This window comes from Malurus melanocephalus, unplaced genomic scaffold (genome assembly GCF_030028575.1).
Source record: "Malurus melanocephalus ecotype Western Australia unplaced genomic scaffold, MMel_1.1 scaffold_112, whole genome shotgun sequence".
Taxonomy (NCBI): Eukaryota; Metazoa; Chordata; class Aves; order Passeriformes; family Maluridae; genus Malurus; species Malurus melanocephalus.
The window spans coordinates 920,600-943,786 of NW_026623344.1; the positions used below are offsets into that span (position 1 = coordinate 920,600).

At 39.0% G+C, this 23,187-nt stretch overlaps 1 protein-coding gene across 1 annotated transcript in view; it reads left to right on the forward strand.

Annotated features, from left to right (window-relative positions):
- The window catches only part of BCAT1 (branched chain amino acid transaminase 1), a 55,931-nt gene extending 36,685 nt beyond the window's left edge, over positions 1 to 19,246 (forward strand). The window contains exons 7-11 of the mRNA XM_057369513.1: positions 863 to 1,005; positions 6,784 to 6,869; positions 8,580 to 8,720; positions 9,924 to 9,998; positions 14,332 to 19,246. Of these exons, the coding sequence (XP_057225496.1) occupies positions 863 to 1,005; positions 6,784 to 6,869; positions 8,580 to 8,720; positions 9,924 to 9,998; positions 14,332 to 14,373 (487 nt within the window). The 3' untranslated portion in view covers positions 14,374 to 19,246. The remainder of the gene's footprint in view (positions 1 to 862; positions 1,006 to 6,783; positions 6,870 to 8,579; positions 8,721 to 9,923; positions 9,999 to 14,331) is intronic.
- Positions 19,247 to 23,187: the final 3,941 nt, after the last annotated feature.

The window sequence follows — 23,187 nt, forward strand, 5'->3', positions numbered from 1 at the left end:
GGGGCAKGAAAACAGCTTTCCTTCATTCAAGTTGATGTTCTAGACCTTTATTTCTGTTTGTGAGATTTTGCTTATTTTTAGAAATATATTGTTTGCTGTGCATCCGTAATACATCAGCTGTGGAAAAAAAAGAGTACTTTGGAGTCATTACTGGTTTGATCTATGCCCAGAGGTGAGAACTTSACTCCAGTGTGGTCAGCATTTTGGACCAGCTGATTTTGGGTCTTGAAGGTTCTTGAACATCAGAAGCAAAAAGGGTTTTTTTCGCCCTCAGAGCAGTAGGTATTATTCAATCAGGTTCACTCTGTAGGTGTATTTTAGAAAAACATTTGCTTCTCAAGAAAATGGAATTCATCAATTTTCTGAAGTGAATATCTTTTACTAGAAAAGAAATAATTTACCTCTGGTGAYGTTTGTGCTCCAAGAGTTTCATCTAACGTATATGACCCATCTGAGATGAGGCAAATGATTTAAAAAAACCCAAAAACCCAAAGCAAAAGCTGGAGGGGAATAGCTGCTCTATTTCCAGTATGCCAACTGCTAAATAAAGATAAATGCTTTCTGAGCATTTTTAGTTGCAATTATTAGAATGTCCAGAATAWAGATCAAGAGGTATTTTTAAGTCAGTTTGGATGGATATGTTTGAGTTGTTAATGCTGTTCAGCTCTTCAAAGTTTTTGGGTTATAAAGGTACAAATGATCTAATTAATTACTAGTGGAGTACTTCCAAAGGAAATATCCCAGGGACAAGCAGTGACTGTTGCAGAGCACTTGCTTGTAATATAGATGTGCACAAAACCTTATTTAACAATGATAAGATCTCAACCGGGTACTCATAACTCATTGGGTTTTTTTCTTAAAGGAATTATGGCTCTGCTATTTATGCYCAGCAAGAAGCCCTGGAGTTTGGCTGCCAGCAGGTTTTGTGGCTCTATGGAGAAGATCACCAGATAACTGAAGTTGGGACAATGAATCTGTTTCTCTACTGGATAAATGAAGATGGAGGTATGGTAACACAAAGTATGAAAACTTTAACAGAGTAGACAATTGGGACCATAATCCACAAAATTATTATTAGAATGCAGATCACAATCTTTTTAATGAGGACAGTTTAACAGAGGGAATGCCTATTCTCTTTTGGAAATTACTAGGTAACTGTTAGTTGTGAAAAAGGAGATTCTGGAGCAGCTGTGAGTGCTGCCTGCTGATAACAGGCTAAACTCTGGGCCAGTCCATGTGCTCAGAAGGGCAGAGTTTAGCCATGCACAAGGTCACCCATCAGCTTTGGTGTCAGCAGGGTGTTTGATCTCCAGGGAGGTGTTGGCTCAGCACCAGTGCAAACATGCTAAAAGGCAGCTTATGASTGTGCAACTCTTCAGACTCTGTAGCTTTGAGTGCGAGAGGCTCCCATCGCCACTTGCTCGCAAGTCAAATGTTCCTGARCTATAGTCAAAAATATTCAGCATCCAATTGATGAAGAACTCTGTTTCCTTTGAAGAATTTGAAGTTCTGTCCAGTGGTGGCAGGCAGAGAAATACATGTCGGTCAGTGTCCCTTATCACTAATGCTCAAAAGGTGCTTTCAAGACATAGCATCATTCTTGAATCTATTTTTGCCTYTTTCTACCCACAGTCATCTCTGAGGAAGGTACATACTGATTGGAAAACTGTCYAGTTAAGGAGCAGCCAACTATTTCRGCATCTCAAAACCACACTTYATGTRTGCATGTAYTCAGTGCTTGAGATGTGAKAGCTGCACCTGATAACTGGTTTGKAAGACTACAGGCAAATGAATAAAAGGATAACTCATTACTTCCATGAATGCTGGCTCTCCATGAAAATAAAGTGTTACTGAATTTTTGCAKGGCAGCAGAAGCAGGGGTCAGACTGATTTCCTTGTAGTGCCATGGGTACCTTTGAAAACTCTCAGCTTCCTGACAATGGTCAGYTGCAGGAAACAGGCAACATTTTGTGGGGATAGCAGTGTTCTTTGGATAATGTGGTGTGCTTGGGATCTAGCTACCTGACTCCCATCTCCAGTTTTGTTGCTTGTGCTGCAAAACCTTTACCACTTTTCTAAGAAGAGGGRTGATACTCCCTCACTATTGAATGAGTCTGTGAAGCTTTATGAATGAAGTGATAAATATTAGACATCTTGTTRTTACAGCAGCAGTTGGTTTGTCAGTGTGGATAGATGGCCAAATTTATGCGTTGTGGAACTTCAGTGGAGAGACATGAAAATAGATTTTGGCTTGTTCTGCTGAGGGAAAGGACACTGAAGCGGGGACATAATTAGAATTCAATGTTCTTATTGTACTTAAACCAGGAATATGCTGGAATTATCCAGCTGCAGCACCGTGCTGTTCCAAAGATGTGCCAATCACTGTGTTACCAGTGCACTGCTGAATGGTGCTATTGTGAGGTGGCCATAGCAAACAACTTGTAATTCCTGCCACCCAAGTGGGCTGTGTGCTGGCAAACCTGCCATTTCGGAGGACACGGGCATTATCCTCATGGAGCACTGCACTGTTCCCTGGGCTGGTGACTAACTTTAGTTTATGGGATATTAGGCTATGATCCTGCTGCCAATGTATGTCATCACATACCTGCCTGTGGTTTTGCACTGGGATTTAGAAAGTGCTTTTCATTGTGTTCTGTCACTTCACAAAGGACACTCACTTAGGCTGTGGTTTTGTTATGCAAATGCTGCAGCTGAGAGAGGGATCAAAATAGTGAGGCAGAAATTGCAGATCGGTCATCAAAGGAAAATGCCCTTCTTTGTGTGTTCTGAGGTCACTGCCAGAGCTGTCTTAACTGCTCTCCTTGGTTTATAACCAGAGGCTCATCCCAGTAAAACCTGGACTGGAGGACATCCATGCTTCCAGTGGGAGTAAGCCTTGCTCTGTATTTTCAGGCCTTGCAAGCCTTTGCTCTGTATTTTCAGTTACAGCATTGTGACKGAAGGTGACATGTCCTGGATGGCAGGAGGAGCCTGAAAAAAYGTTTCATTTGTTATATCAAGGAGGGAATACTGCTCAGTTTTTGGTAAAAAAACGTGACTTGCTCTATGTTGTTCTTGTATTTCCACTGCTGTGCTGACTGAGGCTTATAATATGACCAAAACTGGATCCCTGCTGTTGCATAGRTACAGGAGTTTGAAACTTCATTCATCAGATCCTTTTGAGAGTTTATGTTCACTAAGTGAACAGTGGAGTCACCCTGCAGTCCTTTCTACATGACTCTTCAGAGCACATAAAACTACCCCAAGAAGCTTTTGACACTGAAACTCATTTCCTGCCACAATGTCTGTTCTTCTGCCTAGAATATAGGCTTAGCTTTTTCGAAAACCTTAAAATTTAAACATATGTCTAACCTGAAGGTTGCTAAGTAGGAAATCTGTGTGCACTTATGAAGAGTTCAGTTTTTTCAAAATGGTGTGCAACCATTTGGACTCTACTTCTGTCTTTAATGTTAGGGTATTGTGAATAGTATTCAGGCATTATTTAGTATTTTTGTGTTGCTATTAAAATGGTGATTAATAGGACCCACTTCAAAATTTTATAAATTATTACTTCATAAAGTATATCTGTTAAAATATTCTGGAACAATCAGGTAAAATTTAAAGCAAGTTTGCTTAGTATTCTGTGTTTGGAAGATTAGTTGTGCTGCAGAAGTGTCTTATACAATTAGACTACTAACAGAATCAGGATTGAAGCTTCTGTTCCAGTGGAGAGCCTCAGCAATAGCATGCAGGGGAGAGCAGCAAATTAATGAGGTAGCAGACAAAGAAAAGGAGGAAAAAGTAATTGAAGAAAGTGAATTAACAGACTGATGCCATGACAGGGATCACATGAGGGAAGAGTTGAAGAAAAGCCTGAGAAAKAAATAGATTCAGAACAAACTGGTAGAGAAAGTTAGTTGTTCATATTAGTGAAAACAGGGTTTTCACTCCTTGACCCTGAAGTTCACTTGGAATTTGCTGTCACTTTAGGTGTATTTCTCAGCTTTGTTACAGCATGACTAGTACTGAAGGCATCCTGTGATTGTAATCTTACCTGATCCATGTTCTTAAGTACAGGTTTGTAAAAATTAAAACTGTATAATAAACAAGACCTCTTTTTAAAAACTCTTATGAAATYCTGTTGTTAGAGCAAGCCCATACCAGGCTTAACAGGACCCTGGGCAGACAGGTACTACTGAGTTAACAGGAGCCAACGGAAGAGAAACCTTGACATTTCCCTTCAAATACATTTCTCCCTCTTTTTGTAACTATACATTTTAAGGCATCTACCCCATCAAAATAACTCGGAAGGCAAATGGAGTCTATGAGCTCACAGTCTGGTTTTTGGGAGATGGACAAACTGTTTTGGCATCAGTACAGAGAGAGGATGAGCCTTTGGCATGCCATGTTGGATAGTGTTATCATCTCTGCTGGATACCAGGGGAGCAGATGTTGCCTGGGTGGCCCCAGGCTGGTAGGCATCATATGTATACTTGACAAAATTCTACAGAGCAGCCTGTTTGGAACATTTTGAGACTTTCATGTCCTGTCTGCTCTGTGCTGTTTGGCGGCTGGTTTGGCCTGGCACCTTTTMAAACTAGCTCAAATCAATTAATGTATGTTATTGAGCTTAAACATGTCCTGGACAAGATMTGTAGCAACATCACCAAACAGAGAAGTGTAATCACAATCACTGGTATCAAAGTCCACAATATTTGAAGTTTTCTGTTAAAGRAAGGAGTATATTTAGTTGTTACTGGGTCACAAATGTAGAACATCAGGTTTTCAGTGTTTTGAATCAGGTGAGCCCTGTGGCTCATGGAAAGCTTTAAAGTCCTCTTCTTGTGATAGAAGTKCCAGAATTAGGACCACACATGCATCCTAAGTAGGAGTGATGCTAGACAGACTYCAAAAAAGGAACACTGTTATTCTTGACTGTATGAGAAAGGAAGAGATGGATGCTGTAATTAGAAGTCTGGGATGGGTTGGGGGATGACACTATGGGCTAGTCAAACTGGAGTAGAACATACAGCCTGTTCTAGGGTGGCTTTTCTATACATTTTGGCATGGCAGTTCACACCTGTTACTTATGTGTGTATAGCTCCTTAAAAAAGAAACATGGAAGCACTGGTTGGAAAGTCCAAATGAATAAATCCAGAGATGGCTGCATTAGAAAGTAACAGGTATTTCCTGAGAGAATGGACAGTGAGTAGCAGATTCAGTGAATTTATCCTCCACATCTCCTAACCCGTCCCAGCACCCAATGCCCCCTCTTGCAGATTGGGGGCACCCAGGATAGTCAGTCTGGAGCTGGCAAGCAGTSTTTGTGCACAGAAATACCATGTTGAGTGCTGAAAACAGCACTGAGCAGCAGAGCTCAGCCTGCTCCCACAGACCAAGGACCAATACCATGTTTCTCTCTTCCATCCAGCTGCAAGTGTTCACAGGACCTATAGAAATAGTTCAAAGAGAGATGCTCCTTTGAGAGGGGTTCAGCCACGCATGGATTCAGTGATCTTTTTGCAGCCAGGGAGAAAGGGGACATATGATATATATCTTCCTGTTATTATTGGGTTTTGTATGTGACATAGGTAATAATAAGCAAAACTCTTTATGGTTTGTGGATTAATTGAGCAGGGATAGTATCCTTATAAGGTCAAGAAAGAAAAAAGATTGTAAGTAGGGAAAGAAAATTATTAGGAAAAAATATGAAGAGTATTACTGAAAGACTCTATATGTCTTGACTTCTCAGAGCAAATTTGATACAGTCTTAAAAGCCTCTGTCTGAAAAAAAATAAAAGCTCAATCTTCTCTGATAATAGAAACCAGTGAATAGACTGTGAGATGGTTTAAAATGAAAAAGGTTAACTCTACTGCAGAGATGAGATGGAAGATCGAAGTCTACATACAAACTTGTGCTTCAACTCAAGTATTTACCAAGTATGGATTGTATACCAAGTGTTTATTATTTAGTATTTATCTACCATTTCATTAGTTTTGTTAGATGAACATTTATTTAATGTTCTTTTTCAAAAGYGAACAAGAAACACAAGCTAGCAAACCAAACTAGTTGAACAACGTGAATTGTTGTTATTGGATTTTTCTTAGGATTGCTCTAATTGTGTAAAGAGAAAAACAGGAGGGAAAAAGGGTGTCTAGACTACAACAAAAGATCTTTGAGGAAGGATTGGCAAGATCTCCGCTGTTTTGCTGGTTCAGTAAATGAACTTCAAAATTCTTCGTAACTGTTTCGGATCATTGCTATGAAGTGGATATACTAAATCSCATATTCCTAAATTAAGTAAAACATTTCAGGGAAAGTTGTGGTCTGCCCTGGGATTGTTAGGCATGGCTTTCCTTCTGCCTTTCTCTTCTGAATTTGAAGACTGAATCATTTCTTGGTTTGCAGTAGTTATACAATGCAGTTATAAAGTTATATCTACAATGCACTGAGGAATAAAACCCTGAGGAATAAAACCTTCTATGAGGCACTAGGCATGCATATATTAATGTATTGAATATGTTTCTTCCCCRCCCACTGAAATGTACTTAAAAGGTYCCAGACACTCAACAGCAACTTACTAGGACTGAGTTCTGTTTGTGTTCCTGGAGAACTCTCATAAATGTTTAATCTTCCTGTGTAGGGAATATTTTTGATGCCACAGAATCATGAAATATCCTGAGTTGGAAGGGACCCACGTATTTGGTGTAGTATCAGTAAACGTTTGTTTCTTTGTTTGTTTGTTTTTCATCCAGTGTTTCTCTTTCTTTTTTGTTTGGCAGAAAATGAACTGGCAACCCCACCTTTAGATGGCATCATCCTTCCAGGCGTGACAAGACAAAGCATTTTGGATCTGGCACGCAGTTGGGTGAGTGTTTTGGCCTTGGCAGTAATGGCATCAAGTATCATGTAATAACATCAGCAGAAGTAAACCTTTCTGGTACTCAGTATCTTGAAGTTCAACTGATCTGGTTAAATCAYAGGATCACAGAACAGTCTGGCTTCCTAGAATCACACAATAGCCTGGGTTGGAAGTGACCTTAAAGATCATCTCATTCTAATGCCCCTGCCGTGGGCAGGCACGCCTTCAACTAGACCAGGCTGCTCAGAGCCCCATCCACCCTGGCATTGGAAAGGACCTTTAAAGGCCGTCTGTTCCAATCTCACTGCAATGAGTAGGGACATCTTCAACTAGATCAGATTGCTCAGAGTTGTGTCCAACCTGYCTCAAACTCTGCTTTCAAGGTCCCTCTGGATGGCAGCTCTTCCCTCCAGCGTGTCAGCCCCACCACACAACTTGGTGTTGCTGAGAAAAGTTGCTGAGTGTGCACTCAGTCCCATTAATCTCAATGAGAACTAAAGGCATGCTAATTCAGGGATTCTCGGAAGCATCATCAGAATACCCACACCTGTCACACAGAACAAGACCAAGCTTGTTAAAGTAGCYCTGTGTACTGTTTAACATGAAAATTCTCATTAAATCCCCTGGTACCAGCAACTTAGAGCAAGGAAATAAAGAATTACCATGCATGACCGTAGCTATACTTCAGTCATCAGTACATTATTTCTGCATTTAGTTCTCTATACTTCCAGCCTTGTTTCTACTAACTAGCATGCAGCCTGGCCAGCCACAGTCTTGATGTCATCTGTCTGCTTCCTATTCTGTAGTTGTAGAAATCCAGGAACTTATTTTGACACTTGGGACTAGATCATATCTTGAAATGCAGCAAACTTTTCACATTGCCTTACTGTATTCAAAAGTTTTATTGCAGCCTGGGTAAGGWTGCTACACAGCCCAAGGTTCACCAAGCCCAGTATCCTGTCTCCTGGTTTTGGCTGGGCTTATGCTTGGAGTGGGATAACAGGAATAACATATCCATGAAATGAAAATTTCAAAGTGTGATTTTTTTCAAAGTTTATTTTTTTTCTTGAAACATGTCCCTTCAGTTGATTGCTATTAATTCTTCAACTCTTATAGAGGGTAAAACACTGCCAGTGTTAAGACTGTGCAGTGCAAATGGCTTTTCTCATGCCTTCAATACAGTTAATTTTTGAATGTGACAGCTGTGTGTAGGCTACATTGGAAAATTTCACTAGGGATTAAAAAAATATATTACGTAGTTGGGCTGGCAGGTGAAATCAGTCAACAGAATGTATCTTGCTTAGGAATTGTCTTGAGATGGGCATGCAAAGGCTCTCTTGATATAATTGAGTAATTTTTGGACAACCTCTAAAGTGCTAGAGACCATGAATAGAGAGATCCACTGTCCCATAACCCATGACAATTCTTCAGTGTTATTCCATAATGTGATAATGATATTCTGGGCCAAAAGGGAAGTGCTGCTTAACCATCAGCATTGTCTCTGGCAAACCACTGGCTTCTTTGGATGTTATTCTTTTGATTAAAATCTATCTTATGTAATACTGGGATATGTGAAAAGATCACAAGGTCAGAGTCAAAACTTGACTTATTGTCACTAGGCATATTGGTTATATTGGTAATATTTCAATGTAGAAGACAAAAATATAAAACTTTTAAAACTTTTTACAATTTTTATTGTTGCTGCTTCTTGTGCAGGGAGAATTCAAAGTGTCGGAGCGATACATCACCATGAGTGACCTGACAGCTGCCTTGGAAGAAAACAGAGTAAAGGAGATGTTTGGTGCTGGAACAGCTTGCATTGTATGTCCCATATCTAAAATTTTATATAAGGGCAAGGTAAGAAAATGTCTCTTTTTTTTTTTTTTTTTTTTTTTTTTTTTTTTTTTTTTTTTTTTTTTTTTTTTTTTTTTTTTTTTTTTTTTTTTTTTTTTTTTTTTTTTTTTTTTTTTTTTTTTTCACATTTCCTCCTTCTGAATTTTATCAAAATTAATTGTGACTGAAGACAAAACCAAGGGAAATACAAAAGGTGCACTGCCTGGAAAGATGAACAGTGCCACTATGCTCCTTTCCTAAGTGAATTCCTGGTTGTTGAAAGAAAACTTTCCCTCTTGTCTTGTGGGTTTTTGTTTCAATATCTGAAAATATAAAATCTCAAGTTCTGGGAAAGTGAAAGGAAAAAATAGTTCCCAGCCTGTTTTCAAATGTAGAAAAGTCTATTCTTCCACATTTTTTTATTCAGTATTTTTTCACTGAGGCACCTGGGAAAATTGAGGAGAGGAAGGRCTTTCACAGGGAACCAAATTTCTGAGCCACTGCAGTCCGTCCTTCTCAAGTTGATCTCTTCGTCACCCCTCATTGCAGGGATCCCAGCTCTGAYGGAAGGGCTGTTTGAAGGCAGTGCACAGCTGCTTTCCCTACTGTTCACCATAGGGGAGATTTCTCCTGCATGGGTGGAATTCCTCAGGCATTCAGACTGTTAAACTGACTTGATGCTATTTAGTCAGCACAAAGTTAGTTCAKAGGACTGGGGGAGTGCAGCTGCGTRAAGGGTTATGCTTTGTCCATTAAACAGAAGTACAATAAATGTCTGTGAGGTGATACTTCCTGAACGAATAAATGTATTGATATTACCTGATGCTAAGATAATATGAGACATCAAGCTATCAAATGATAAGTACTGTAAATATAAGTGTTGTATTTCTGCACAATATATTCTGAAATTAAATACTTTATATAATGTTACTACTCTTGCCTGTGCAATATTCTTTCCATTTTGGACACATCTCTTGGAAGGCTAAGATTAGCCTTTATTGAGTAACAGCGTAACCATTTACTCTAACTTTTCACTTGCTCGTCATGCCCTCCTGTTTAAAAAAAAAACCAAAATCAACCACCCTTGCCTACTCGTAAGGAGGGCTAGCCAGCATGATAAAATATTTACTAAAATTTTTGGCAACCATAAGGTATTCATATATATGTAAAGCTACTCTTACATGTTATTCTCTTTTTCTCTCCCTCTYCTTTATTCTTCCATGCCAGCACTTGCACATTCCAACTATGGAGAATGGGCCTGAGTTAACAACCCGTTTCCTGAATAAGCTAAGTGATATCCAGGTAAGATGATTCCTCTTCTACAACCAGATAAAATAATAAAAGGTGAACATTTTAAAGCATTGGAAAATCATTTTTTGGTAGTGATGCTGTAGGAGGCATTATATAATAATATAGACCCCTTTGTCTTGTGTGATTATTCTATCAATTTTCTTTCCTTGAGAAACTATGAAAGGGATGAAGTGTAGTATAATTTTTCCCTATTCACCTTGGAATCTGGGTAAGAGTTGCAAGATATTACTGTTACCCATGAAATCTAATAATGTTGTTAGAAGTTACTTTTTAAGGGAAAAATGGTGGATTATGAAGCATTTTAACCACAATCACAAATGAGTACAGGTTAATCAATAAAGAGAAGGGGGAGGCAATAAACGTTCACTGGGCACAGCCAGCAGATCACCATTTCTATTTCTCATTATCTTTCTAATCACACAGTGACTTCTCATTCTTAAAACAGTTCCCTCCTCTATCATTTGCTAAATATCAGAGTCTGGAATCTGTGCATTATCTCCATGTCTGGGCATAGGAACCARTGCCATTTCAGGTGAAATCAATAAGCAGCATATGATGGCAATTCTTATTTTAGTTGCCTGATTTTTTTTCTCTGATTTAGTGTGGTTTATTGKGTGGGGAATTTGGGGTAGGAGAAGTTCTTGGCAAGTTACAAGCCCCTTTATTTAAGATCTTATAGCAGTTGCTTGGCAGTATTGTCAGGGTTTCTTCAAATTGAGTCTTATGGTTTCTGTACTACATTTTTGGCTCATAATGTTCTTAGATTTGCTACTAAATTTTTAACTTCCTGCCAGTAATCCTGTGATCTGTGTGTTTCTCCCTTGAGATAGTGAGTGGTGTGAGGTAAATTTATCCAGCCTTTTCCCTGAGGTGTCCTTCCATGCCCTCCCTGTTCACAGAATCCCAGTATGGGTCAGGTTAGAAGGGCCCACATGGAGTCATCTGGTCCCACTCACGCAGGGCCATCCCAGAGCACATGGCATAAGATTGTGTCCAGACAGTTTTGGAATATCCCCAGTGAGGGAGACTCCGCAGCCTCTCTTGACAGTCTRTTCCAGTGCTTGGTCCCTGCACAATGAAGTTCTTTGTCATGTTCAGGTGGAGCTTTCTGGGCATCAGTTCTTGCCTATTGCCTCTTGCCTTATCACCCTCRTTTTCCACCACCAACCAAGGCTCAGGAGGAGGCTGAAAAAGTGTGGATAAAAAACGTTATCTTTCTTGGACCTTTTCACTTTACTTGCCTATTGATGGACTTTTTCACCTTTCAGCTATGTACATACTCTGTGTTCATTAGTTATGTGCCAAGAGTAAATTTTTTACTCCTGGAAAATGCTGGACTATTATGTATATGTTTGCTTCTGGGTTCTCTTCCTTCTTTAAAAAACAGGGGAGTTAGAACATATAATCTTTGAAAACATGATTTTAAAGAGAATGATGGTTACTTCCCCTTTGACAGTCAATCAGAGGTTGCTGGTTGTGTTTCTGCACCTTTCTGTCTTGGAGAGATGGGCTCATATCCAGGCAGACCCGAGAATATTGCATAGAAAACAATGTTGCATCACAAAAAATGGACTATGTTCTCTAATATTTTAAGAATATTCTAATCTTTCACTGGGATCTTTTATGTTCTCTACGAGGAGGTAAAAAAATAATCTCTTTGCAGCATCATTGGGCAATTTTCATATCATTTGGATAATCTGAGGCTGCAATTCCAAAGAATCTTCAAGTTTTGAAGAAGAAATAGCAGTCCAACACAGCTAGAAATAGCAGTCCAACACAGCTTTGGGCTCTGTGCTGTTCTGTTGCTTGACCTGGGGCAGTGTGTCCATTTCATGCTGAACAATGGGAATTTGTAAAAAAGTAAAAATTCTCAGCACCACCATGCCCTGCATCTGAACCTGTGCCCAAGAAGTGCAGGCTCCCCAGCCACTGTCATTATACCAATTCCCATGTGTACAGTACATGCTTCTTTTATTATTTTCATAGTCTCTTCATTATTGTATTTCCAAGTGTGTTTTCATGCTGCCTATTGTTCTTTTGCAAGTCTGCTGCRTTGAGCAGGATTTCTTTGTATGTGAACAGCTGTTCAGTGGAACCAGAGCTGGAGTGACAAATTAGAAACTCATGGGCAGAACTGATTCAATTTCTCATGCCAGTTGAGAGCGACAGTGGTGGCACTGCAATACACATTTCCCTTCCTGTCACTGAGTAGATAAAATGATTACTAAAGGCTGATAAAGACATTAAATTAAAGAATGCACATTATATAAATTAATGGTGTGCTTATGAAAGAATTAGTAACAGTATATTCTTCTGTAGCTATTTAAGCTGGAAGATTTAGGGATGAGATTCTTTCATCTTAGCATACACTCACTGAAATACCACTCAGCTGTTCCTGTGGGTTTCCACACTTTGAGAATAAACAAGCCTTTGCTATGCCCTTTAAAACATAGATTAAGGTGTAACTTGGAAGGGATGGGTAACAAGTAAGAGATCCTGCTTATGCTACATCTTATTAAAAGCATTTAAACACTGCAGTCAAGACAGCAGAGAACCGACATTTAATGAAACTCCCTTTCTTTCTCTGGGTAGCTAAGTGGAAAACAACCACAAAAGGACAATGTATGTGTTAATGTTTTACAAAGAAGGAACTGGAGGTGGTGGACAGTGAAAGAGGAGTGGGATTGAGTAGCCTGAGATCACATAGTCCTTTGCAGAATTTAAAAAGAAAGCTAAATCTGCTTTTATTTGCWGAAAGAAATAATCTTTGTTGTGGGATCAAGTATTCATTCCCCTTTTAATTCTGGAAGCAGGTGCAAACTGTAGTCAAATGGCAGCTATGACCAGTCTTTGCAATAATTTCTGTATCAGAGCATTAGATGATGCTGCTAACCTAAAGATAATTGAATAATACTCTGGCCTTTGCCTGCTTTCTGCTTCGGGAGAGGTGGAASTGCCATGTTTTCTCTGAGAATGAAGGTCAGAGACATTTCTTTTTCCCTCCCTTAGCCCCCATCCTCCACAGAACTGGCCTCATCACATCACTTGAGGGCAGTCTAGTGCTTTGCGGTTAAACTAATGATGTGTCTGCTTTTCCTTGGTTAGAATTCCAAAGGCAACCCCACTGACATCTGGGAATGTAAGCTGAAAACCTTTCAAACAAGTAATTTGTGCAAAGTTCTGCATCACATCTGACCAGTGTTTAATCAACTTTGTYGCAGGCTGCAGAACAGGCGCAGCAGAACTAGTAATGGAAAGAAAAAGAATATGTGATACTTGTGAAGATCAGTTAGAGGCCTTACCTGCTGGAGCAAAGAGTAAAACMCAAGCAGACTAAACACCATTCCATTTTGGTTCTAGATGTGTGTTTCTTCTGGCTCAGCATGATTTGGAGCTGTTGTCTTTTCCCTGCTCTAGTGTCCTGTTACCTCTTTTCCTGGTGATGCAGAACCTGGATTGGAGGAACTTCCTTTTTCCCACTCTGAAGCAGCCATCATTAAGTGATCTTTGTAGTGTACATAAAGCCTCCAAAATCACTCTTCATTTCTTGGTTGAAAGTGTTTTCAAGCTCCCTGAGCATAACACTATGAGGGAAAGGACTCCCAACTCACACCTGCTGCTGTCTCTCTACCTCTGAATTATTTACCTACTTGAGCCCTTTGTGTGTTTTGGGGTCTCTCTGGAGCATTGTTTACAGGAGTGGTGACCGAGCTGTAGAACATGGAGCCAGTCTAGCAATCAAAAGTGCTGCCTTGGGAGTGTATCCTGCCCTGGAAGGGACATGGCTCCATGCCATAGGTTGCCTTCATTTCTGCTTGGTGATGCTGTTGGTTTGTGTACGGAAAGACAACTTGTTTTATTTTGGATTACAATTCTCCCTAATTGTACTCTGTGGTATTTGTGATGGTTTTAGATCACATTCAATCAGAATGTTGTAATAAAAAGCCACCTTGACAATAAAAATAATAAAACGAAATGTGTTTGTTTACTGGAGCTTGAGCAGGGGCATACTTATGAGTGAATTAGTGAGCAGRCCTCRGGGAGTAACTGCATTTAAACTGATRGAACTGAAGCAGGACGGCTCTATGTTATCTGTAATGAGTATCAGCATTACCCCTTCCTAATCTACCTATTGTGATGTGGATAAAGCTTCATGCTATCTTTAGGCTGCATTCAACTCAAAGACAGAAATAAAGGAATGAGAAATATGTAAACTACTATCAGAGCAGTGGATGTGAACATTTCTGAGGATAGATGTAAGAAATTATCATAAATGTACACTCATTATTTTCATTCTTAAACTTCATTTTTTGCTTTGTTTCAGTATGGAAGAGAAGACAGCGATTGGGCAGTGCTGGTGTCATGAAGGTGGCAGAGTTCATATCCTCCAGACCGACCTGACATCTGAATATTGACAATTTCTGTAGCTGCCAGTGTGTAGCGTAGTCTCAGTATCARTTTGCTCCCCAGGATGATTGTTTCCACAATCCAGCAAATGTGAACACAATCATTTTGATTTCTACTGTAATCCTGTTGGTAGAAGCCTGTCTTCTTGGTAGAGGTGCTAAATGTTAGCAATAGAACTTTCCTAATGGTTTTCTTAGTGCCTCCTTATATACAGTCTGAAAATTTGTTAAATGCTCTTCAACTGCTCTTCAGTTTGGTTTGTTTACTGCCACCATCAGCAGAACATGTGTCACATGAGCCCATTGCCTGTTAGTTGCCCACAGGGTTCTGTTGACCTTATTCTGCCTTTTGCTCTGTGTTTGGGAAACAAATAGATTTAGCCATACACTTTCCTTTCACACTCTGCTTGTATGGGAGATTCCTGAGCTTGCTTAGCCTGCTAGATCCCCTCRTGCATACCCTGTCAAATAACTGTGGCCTTTAGCCCAAAATTCTGAGTCAGTCTAGCCTGCAAGGTGGTCCCAGTTGGTCTATTGCCCTTCTCTCCATGGGAGTGTGCAGTGGCTGCTTGGGCAGTGCATGCCTCTCTAATAGCTGAGTCCACCCTTCCAGACATGATTTAAAAAGCTGGGTTAGGCCCTGCTGAGACCAATTCTCCCCTTTGTTTGGCCTAGCAYGGAGCTGGACTCTGCAGACATGATGCTGCCTTCCAGGTGAGAGTCTAGAAAATGAGATTTGACAGCTCTGATTGTGAAAATTGAACCATTCTTTGCAGCAACCAAAACTTTGGATTGAGGAATTTCTTTCATCATCCACTCACRTCATTTAGGTCAGCAAAATGGTTTTCTCATCTCTCTCTCATCTCTGCTGTATCCAGCCTCCATTGGCATGCACTGCAGAAGGGCCTTCCTRTTAAGGAGCAGGCAATGTTGTCAACAGAAAATATCTAAAAGGAACGAGATTTCATTCAAACCCTGATTTCATTCTGGTTAAGCCGATGTTTCTTATATAAAGCTGCTTTCTCACACACAGTCTTGATACTTTGGAAGCAATACAGAGCATGTAGCTCATAGTTGGAGAAGTAACTTTTGCAAATGTTCACTAACGATCATTCTGTAATATTTATTAGCATTCTCCTTCTGCACACAGCTTTGTTGAACAGCTTTAAGATACCTCTTGCCAAAAAGGATAACCATATTCTGTATCAAYGTTCCAAAGTGCTACTTCAGTGTAAAACTGATGGAACTTTATTGACACTTTATTGGAGTCCTATAAGAAGTAAAAGTGAAACGTTTCTTGTTCTAGTTTGCTGTAGAGATGCACCAGTATTAAGGGAAACATTTAGCACTTTAATTTTTTTAAGACCCAACAGTATCTCTCCCATGCTTTATAAGTCATTTGTAGTTACTGACATTTGTTAACATAGTTTAAAAAGGAAAAATAAAATTTCTAATGGACCATCCATGCCTTATGCAACTGTTAAAGAGCAGCCTTCCTGTTCATTTTTGGTCACATTTTGAAGGCCCCTCCTAAGCCATCACTTCYTTTTGCTCCCTCAAATCATTACTTTTCCTGTCTTTGGCTGCAGTCCAGTCTGATCTTTTAATGAAGAACAGTTGAAGGTTCTCTCTGACAATGTAATAATTGTTAAAACTTGATGGGTAGTTTCTTCTTTAGACTATAACTGCAAGCACAAAGTGCTGTTTCAATTACAGTAGCCACAGTGTTGTGACCATTTTAATCTTTATTGTGTGTGGGTCTTTGTTCAGTATCTTACTATGTGTTATAAGCTGCTGGTAATCTTATTTAATTAGATGGGTGTAAAAAATGAACATGGTTAACATGTCAAGATGCAACATGGGGTAGAGGGTTTTATCCAATGAGATCAGTATCGAAACTAAAGAGTGCCTTTAACCAGAGTGTGGCATGGAGCTTTCTAAAGATTATGTAATGAACAACCACATGTGGCTTCCTTGTACTGAACTATCTAATCTTTAGGTTCCTTTTTGATTTATCAGCAAAAGAAAAATGAAAATACCTAACTTCAGATGCATGGCAAAGTGGTTGTGCAATACCTTAACATCTCAGCTTTGATGTCTATATATGAGTTGATACATGATACCATATATCCAAAATCCCCATGAAGACCTCAGTATACCAGCAGTAATCTATTCRCTAGGCAGAATGAATAAGGACCAGTTAGAGGAATTATTTTACTGAAATGTAAACCTGAAAATTGTGTAAAACTTTTCTTCAATTGATTGCAAGTTATTTAACGTGAAGAAACCAGGTGGTTTCATTTGTTATGTTTTGCTCTGTTCTCTGCACTGACCAGAGAGACACATTTCCTTTTTCTGTGGGTGGAGACTTCAAAATGAGCAGACTATATAGTGGAATGACCCACAGAAATGAGTTGTCTTTTCTTGCAGGGAAGAATGAAAATGTGGAGTATGTGTATGTTAATTGTTGTCTTTAACATCTTGGTTAATTGCCTTACTCTGGCTATGTCAAATCGAAGCTGTGCTGTTTCCAGGTAGAATCCAGGGAAATAGGTTTTAGGTTTTAAACTATGAAACATAAATGGAGCTGACAGGTCAGTACAGTACAGGAAATCCTTCTGATGTTGCGTGCTATCCCACTCTGAATTCTGGCACTGCATTTTATCCTGTACACCAAAGGAGAGAAATAATATGTGTAAATAATAGTCAGTATTTGATACTGCATTTTACTTGGTTTTGCTTGTAAAATTTAGGAGGGAACTGTGGTATTCCCTGAGCTAATAACAGATTGTAAAAGAACATCTGCACGTCTTTTCTCCATGTGCCCTATTTGTTTAATTGCAACAGATTTACATAGAAAGAGTATGGTACATTATAACTAGGCAATTATCCATTCTTCATCACTTAGTTATGGTTCTGGTAATTGATCATTTAAGACTTAAGACTAACATTAGGAGAATTTGAAACTGTTCAAAAAAAGATCAACAAATTAATATTGTTGTGTGATATTTGCGTAATTGGCTGCAATTATTTAATGTCTAATTGGGTTGATCAAATGAGATTCAGCCTTTCACATGTTTATGTTTAACAAACACTGGTACTTTAAAATGATAATAATGAATTCTAATTTTCATATGTTTTTTTCTTCTCCCCTTCATTCTTTTGATTGTTATTTTCAGTATTGAGCATGTCCTTAATTTTCAGTTTGGTTATCRTGATTCATGCCTAGGAAAAAAAGTCCTTCAAATAAGAGAATTTTCATGAAACTGGCATTTCATACAAGCTGTTCTGGTGCCAAGAGATACGGCTTCACAAATGGCATTACTTAACTGGATTCTTAACTGCAGTGAGGACAAATTTGCTGAGAATTTACAGGGACAGACCCAGGTGAGGATGCTAACAAAGGTCCCTAAGGTAGGCAGTCTGTTCAGTTCATAGCAGTGCAAACATGGTTTTTCTGGGATATAGAAGGGAAGTCTGCTAAGACAAAAGCAAGGTAGTGAGATCTCTGCTTAGCTGTTGTTTACATCTGTTCAGCTATCTCCAGCCAAAAACCTGTTATTCACSATTCCTCCTTTTTGCACATAACCTCTTGTTTGGGTTTGCCTAATTCAGCATTGAGATATCATAGATCCCTTTCTGTATGCTTATTTTATATCATTTATCCTCAGGCACGGAGAATGGTAATTTGGAAAAATTTGATACTTGAAAATCATTTGGCATGCAAGTTATTTGAAATGTCTAATATATGGTCTTCTAAGAGGTAGACAGAAAAACAGCTGGGACTGATCTCAGAGTTGCCTAATTAGAGGGGAATCCCTCTTAATTCATTGGCCTCTCCAAAACAATCTGCATGAGTCCCAGCAGTTTTCTGAGTGTGAACTGTCTGCTCACTGTGCCTTGCTGTGGAATAGARTACAAAGATATCCAAAGATGGTGGCACAACCTGGTAGACTATGGTACATTGTCTCTCTGCCTGGGGATCAGCCCTACTGARGGTAAGTTTTAGTATTCTAGTGGCAGGCTTCTATCCTGAGAGGTAGCAGCTGTAAATTATCTCTGAGCATGCCCTGAGATAGCTCTTCCTTGTCTTTCTCTCCCTTTCACACAGACTTGCGCCCCTTTTCTCCCAGCCTTCTGTCATTGTGTCATATCTAAAAGTGACCATTTAAGGAACATTGCTATCTTTTTGCTTCTGGGGTTGTGACAGTTTAATAAAAAAAAAAAATAATTTTTTTTGCATATTCTAGGTGTTGAGGGACCAGAACTGTGCTTTACCTCCTGAGCATGTAATCCTGTAATCCCTAAACAGACTGCCACTGACTCTGTGACCCTGGACAAGTTATCTAAACCCTTTGTCATTGCAGAGTAGTTCTACCACTTACACCACTTTTAACTCTAATCCAAACTTTTGCATAAAAGCTTACCTTATTGCTGATCAAGTAAGCTTTCCAGAAAAAGCTTTTTAAGCAACCTGAAAGATGCCACGTTAAGCCCAGTATTTCAAGGATTACATTGGAACAGAACTGTATTGATTGTGCAAAGAAAAATGTTGCCTAAATGAGAAATACATTTACAGTTTGCTGCATATACCCATAAACCCAATAAATAGCCTTTAAATGGGTTATATGARGAATAAAAAGATTAGCCTACAGAAAGATCTTCACAAGAGAATTTGCCTCAAACAAGGCTGTCCTATTAAAAAGTGATGCTGAAGGAATCATTACACCTCAATGTAAAGTCATTGGTGGGGGTCTGCTTTAGAGGTACACTTGGTCGTGTAGCACTGTGACTGACCTCTTTATCAGTCTTGACCAAAAATTTGCTGAACTGCAATACCAATTTGGAGGTGTGAAAGACTGTATTTTGTCTCTATCCTCAAGATTTGGAAAATTAATTCACAGGTCCTAAATWATTTATGCTAAGAAACTTCTTAATTTATTTGTATTTTTGGTCATAAGAGCAAAGGAGAATACTGACATTGGATTGGTGAAAATACTGTTGTAGCAGTCCTCCTGTCCATGCCTTGCTTTAAGCATGATGCTTATTAGTAGGAAATCCAGGATATTTTCCCTGACTGTGCAAAATCTGAATGCCATCTATAGCACACTTGGAAAATATATTCCCAACTCCATAAACAAAACTAACTTGGCCTTTACCTTGAGCTGGAACAGGCAAGTACATTAGGACTTAGCAGTTGAGGAATAATAACTGARTTAGAATAGTAAATAGATTTGAAATAAATATAGTAGTCAATAAATTTGGAATTAAGTTTTGGAATTAGTASCTCAGATAAATAGAAGTCTCATTAATCACACTAGCAAGGTTAACCRCACCCAAATATTCTAAAAATAATGGTAAGTATATTTACCAGTAGTAATGCATGGCTCTCTCTGAACRTGAATTTACACTCTTTGCTTATCTTAAAATTTAATTTAATATGTCTGATTTTTACCACAATCCTGCATTTTCATGCCATGCTTTAAAAAAGATCTCTTAAATTTTATGTTCATGGGAAGAAGGATTTAAGACCTTGATAAGAATTTCTAAGCATTTAAAATATCTGCTGGGTAAAGTTAAGGTAGAACCAGGGAAGACGACTTGTGGAAGTATTTGACTACAGTGTTTCAGATGGTTTACCAATGAGCCATTTTTGGTTTTTACCAAAGAGGTATGCAGGGAATRGTAGATAAAATAAGCTTATGGCTTGTTTTTCTAAGCGAGGGTGGGGAAGTTTCTAAGAGCTGGTTCTCTTAATAACATTAACTCTTTATAGTTCTTGATTCTGTCAGGCTTATTCTGAGCAGTCATTTCAGGGGGAGATGGAGGAGCTCAGAAGGTTATCTCAGGTGGTATCGTCTTGCAGAAACAGATCTTCTTTCATTTATTGGTCAAGGTGATCAAGGTATGATCATGGAATCTTTTAAACTTCACATTTTTAATAAAAATTTTGGTTTTAATTTTAGAATTCTGATACAGTGTTGCTGAACTATTATCTTACACTATYGTATTTCAGTAGCTCATAGGAAGAGAGCAAACTCTCTTACTCTTTATGTAATCACCTTCTATCTGTATGCCAAATTCCCTGTTCACTATGATTTGGTCACCACTAGAATTGTGACCACTTTGGGTGAAATAATATTTTTTTTTTCTTTACTGCACCCTATTTGTACTTTTAGTAAGTACTAAGTGCTTGCAGCAAATGTCAGAGCAGTAAGTGAAAATTCTGCTGTGTCCAGAGCAGGCATGCCAGGAGCAAGAGTGAAAATATTCATCAGGTCAGGGAGGGCAGGTCAGAAAAGCATCATTGCCATTCTTGTTCAGTCCAACTGAGACACTACCCAGGTACACCAAAAGTCCAGCAGAATCAGAGATTGGTGTTGATATTTAAGAATGCTCTTGCTCAGTTGCTTAAATACATCTGTGCCTACATTTTCATAACTTGGGCCCYGTTACTGAAACCTGCAACACCCTTCTATATATTGTAAAACAGCGAAGTATTTGATGAAAACAAAGAGGTAATGCTCCATGCCATCTAACATGTCAATGATTTATTCTCTTCCCATAATTTGTATTAAGCCTAGTGGCTGAGTGACAAACACATCATTAACACTATTTCATAGTCAAGGATGTTCACAAAGAGGGGATCTGTTCCCTCCATCTCCCAGGGAGATGGTTTGGACTCAGCTTGGCCACTGAGTGACAGAATGTAAAAGGTTCTTTGCCATAATGGAGACAACTAAGAGTTTTATCTGAAGCTATTTACAAACAATTTCTGTCGAGGCAGAAATTTGGAAAGCCAGAAGTCCTGATCTACTTGACCTTTGGGGCATTTAGAAGGGTGCMGTAGTAGTTACTGAAATCGTGGCACATAAGCAGTGGGAAATTAGCAACTTATAGAGGCAGAAGTAAACACCTCTGAAAGGTCTCTGTTTTCTCAAATGTTGAAAGTTAACTGGGTGTTTTACAAGGATCTGAAGAATATAAAAGCAGTAAAGGACAGRTGTGTGAAAACGTATTGGATAAACTAAAGGAAACTCTACCTCATTCTTCTCTAAAGGTTTTGTAGAAGCACAATTAAGCGCTCCTAATGGCATTGTTTTGTACCGACCATCTGGCGTGAAAGAAGCACTATATTTGTATGTCTATAAATCCTGTAAGAACTGTATTTTGCTGGCAGTAGAAACAGTCTATACTATTTGCAGTTTTCCTCATCAAATCTGTAATTATGCAATGTTTCTGTCTCCAATAAAGGAATTTAATTGGCACCTGTTTGTGGCATGTTATAAAATCATCAGTTGAGTACAGCTAACTAAGTGTAATTATCCAATAGATGGGAGCTGCTATGAAATCAATTCTTGAAGGCTGGATTAAAAGAAAAAAAAGAATTCCTGAATGAAGTGTGGCATGTAAGAACAGCAAAGCAAGACTCAAGTGGCAGACATGCACCTACCCTGCCAAGCCTGGAGGCTGAGCCAGTTGTCTCACTTRCAGTAAAATGCTGGACAAATTAAGCAGCAAAAGTACCTACCTGCTAACCATGTAGTCATGAAACAGTTTTTAATATGCCAGGAYTGTGTAGCAGTGATTGAATACAGCTCCCATTCTAAGGCCTTGGGGGTGATGAAGTCAAGGGAGAGAATGCCAGAAAACAGCTTTATACTTGGAGCACTTACTTCAGCATTTTGAACAGTCATTACTCCAAAGTATGTCAACCAGTGGGAAGCCTTTTGAAGATGGAAAGTAGTGGAAGTGAGTGTCTTTAAAATCTTGACATTTGCCATGTGTGGTGGCTGTATTTACCAAAAACTTGACATATTCCTCCTTTTCCARTGCAGGGAATACTGCAATTAAAAGTAATACTGTTCGATGCTGTGGTAAAGTAAACATCAGGGTGCATTTTCCACCTGGTTTGGTTCTCAGTGACTTCAGAGAAAGCTGGCATGGATACMGGACACTTTAAAGAAGCTGTAGATAGGTAAATACTAAGAGTTATTAATTACTGCWTGGAGAATGAACCTAACATGTCTTTATTCCTGTGTTTGGCTGCTGCTCCTTTCATCCTAAGGGAACCTTTCTTGACTCTAACTCCAGCTTTCAAAACTCACTTATCCCAAGAAGCAGTAAGTTGAGGACTGATCATACAAGATGCTGAGTGGGCTTCACAGACAAATCTGTGCCTTTTAACAAAATTTAAAAGATTTTTTTTTTCCTCCTATTTGAAACATTTTAGTAGCTGGCAATAGCTCTGCCCAATAAAGCACTTACAGCATCACCACAAGCACTGTGTTCTTGGGGCTGGAGAGTACCAATTTTGAGGACTTTGATCCAGGATAGAAACTCCTGTAAAGCTGTGACCAAAAAAACCCTAACCCACAGTTTTAAAATAGTATGGTTAGAGGGCTAAGCGGAAGGAAAGTAACTTGTATTGTGTTCACATGAAGAAACATAAAAACAAATTTGGGGATACCAATATAGGCAGTCAATATTAGAATTAGAAATGCCAGTTTTGAGAGCATATTACCAAAAGCATTGAATTTAAGCATTTATTCTTCCTTTAATTTTGTTCAGTGTTGTCATATTGTGGCATCACAGTAGTGATTTTAACAGCTGCAAAAGAATTACCCTGTCAGCCAAGAAGAGCAAAATTTTCTGTAGTAGCACCTTTGTAAGAGAAAATACAAGAATGTGTAAGATGTGTCTACTCTCCCCCAAGGGAATGATTTTTAATGCCAGGTAAGAGAATGTTTGTCCTGCTTCACCTGCAGGTGATA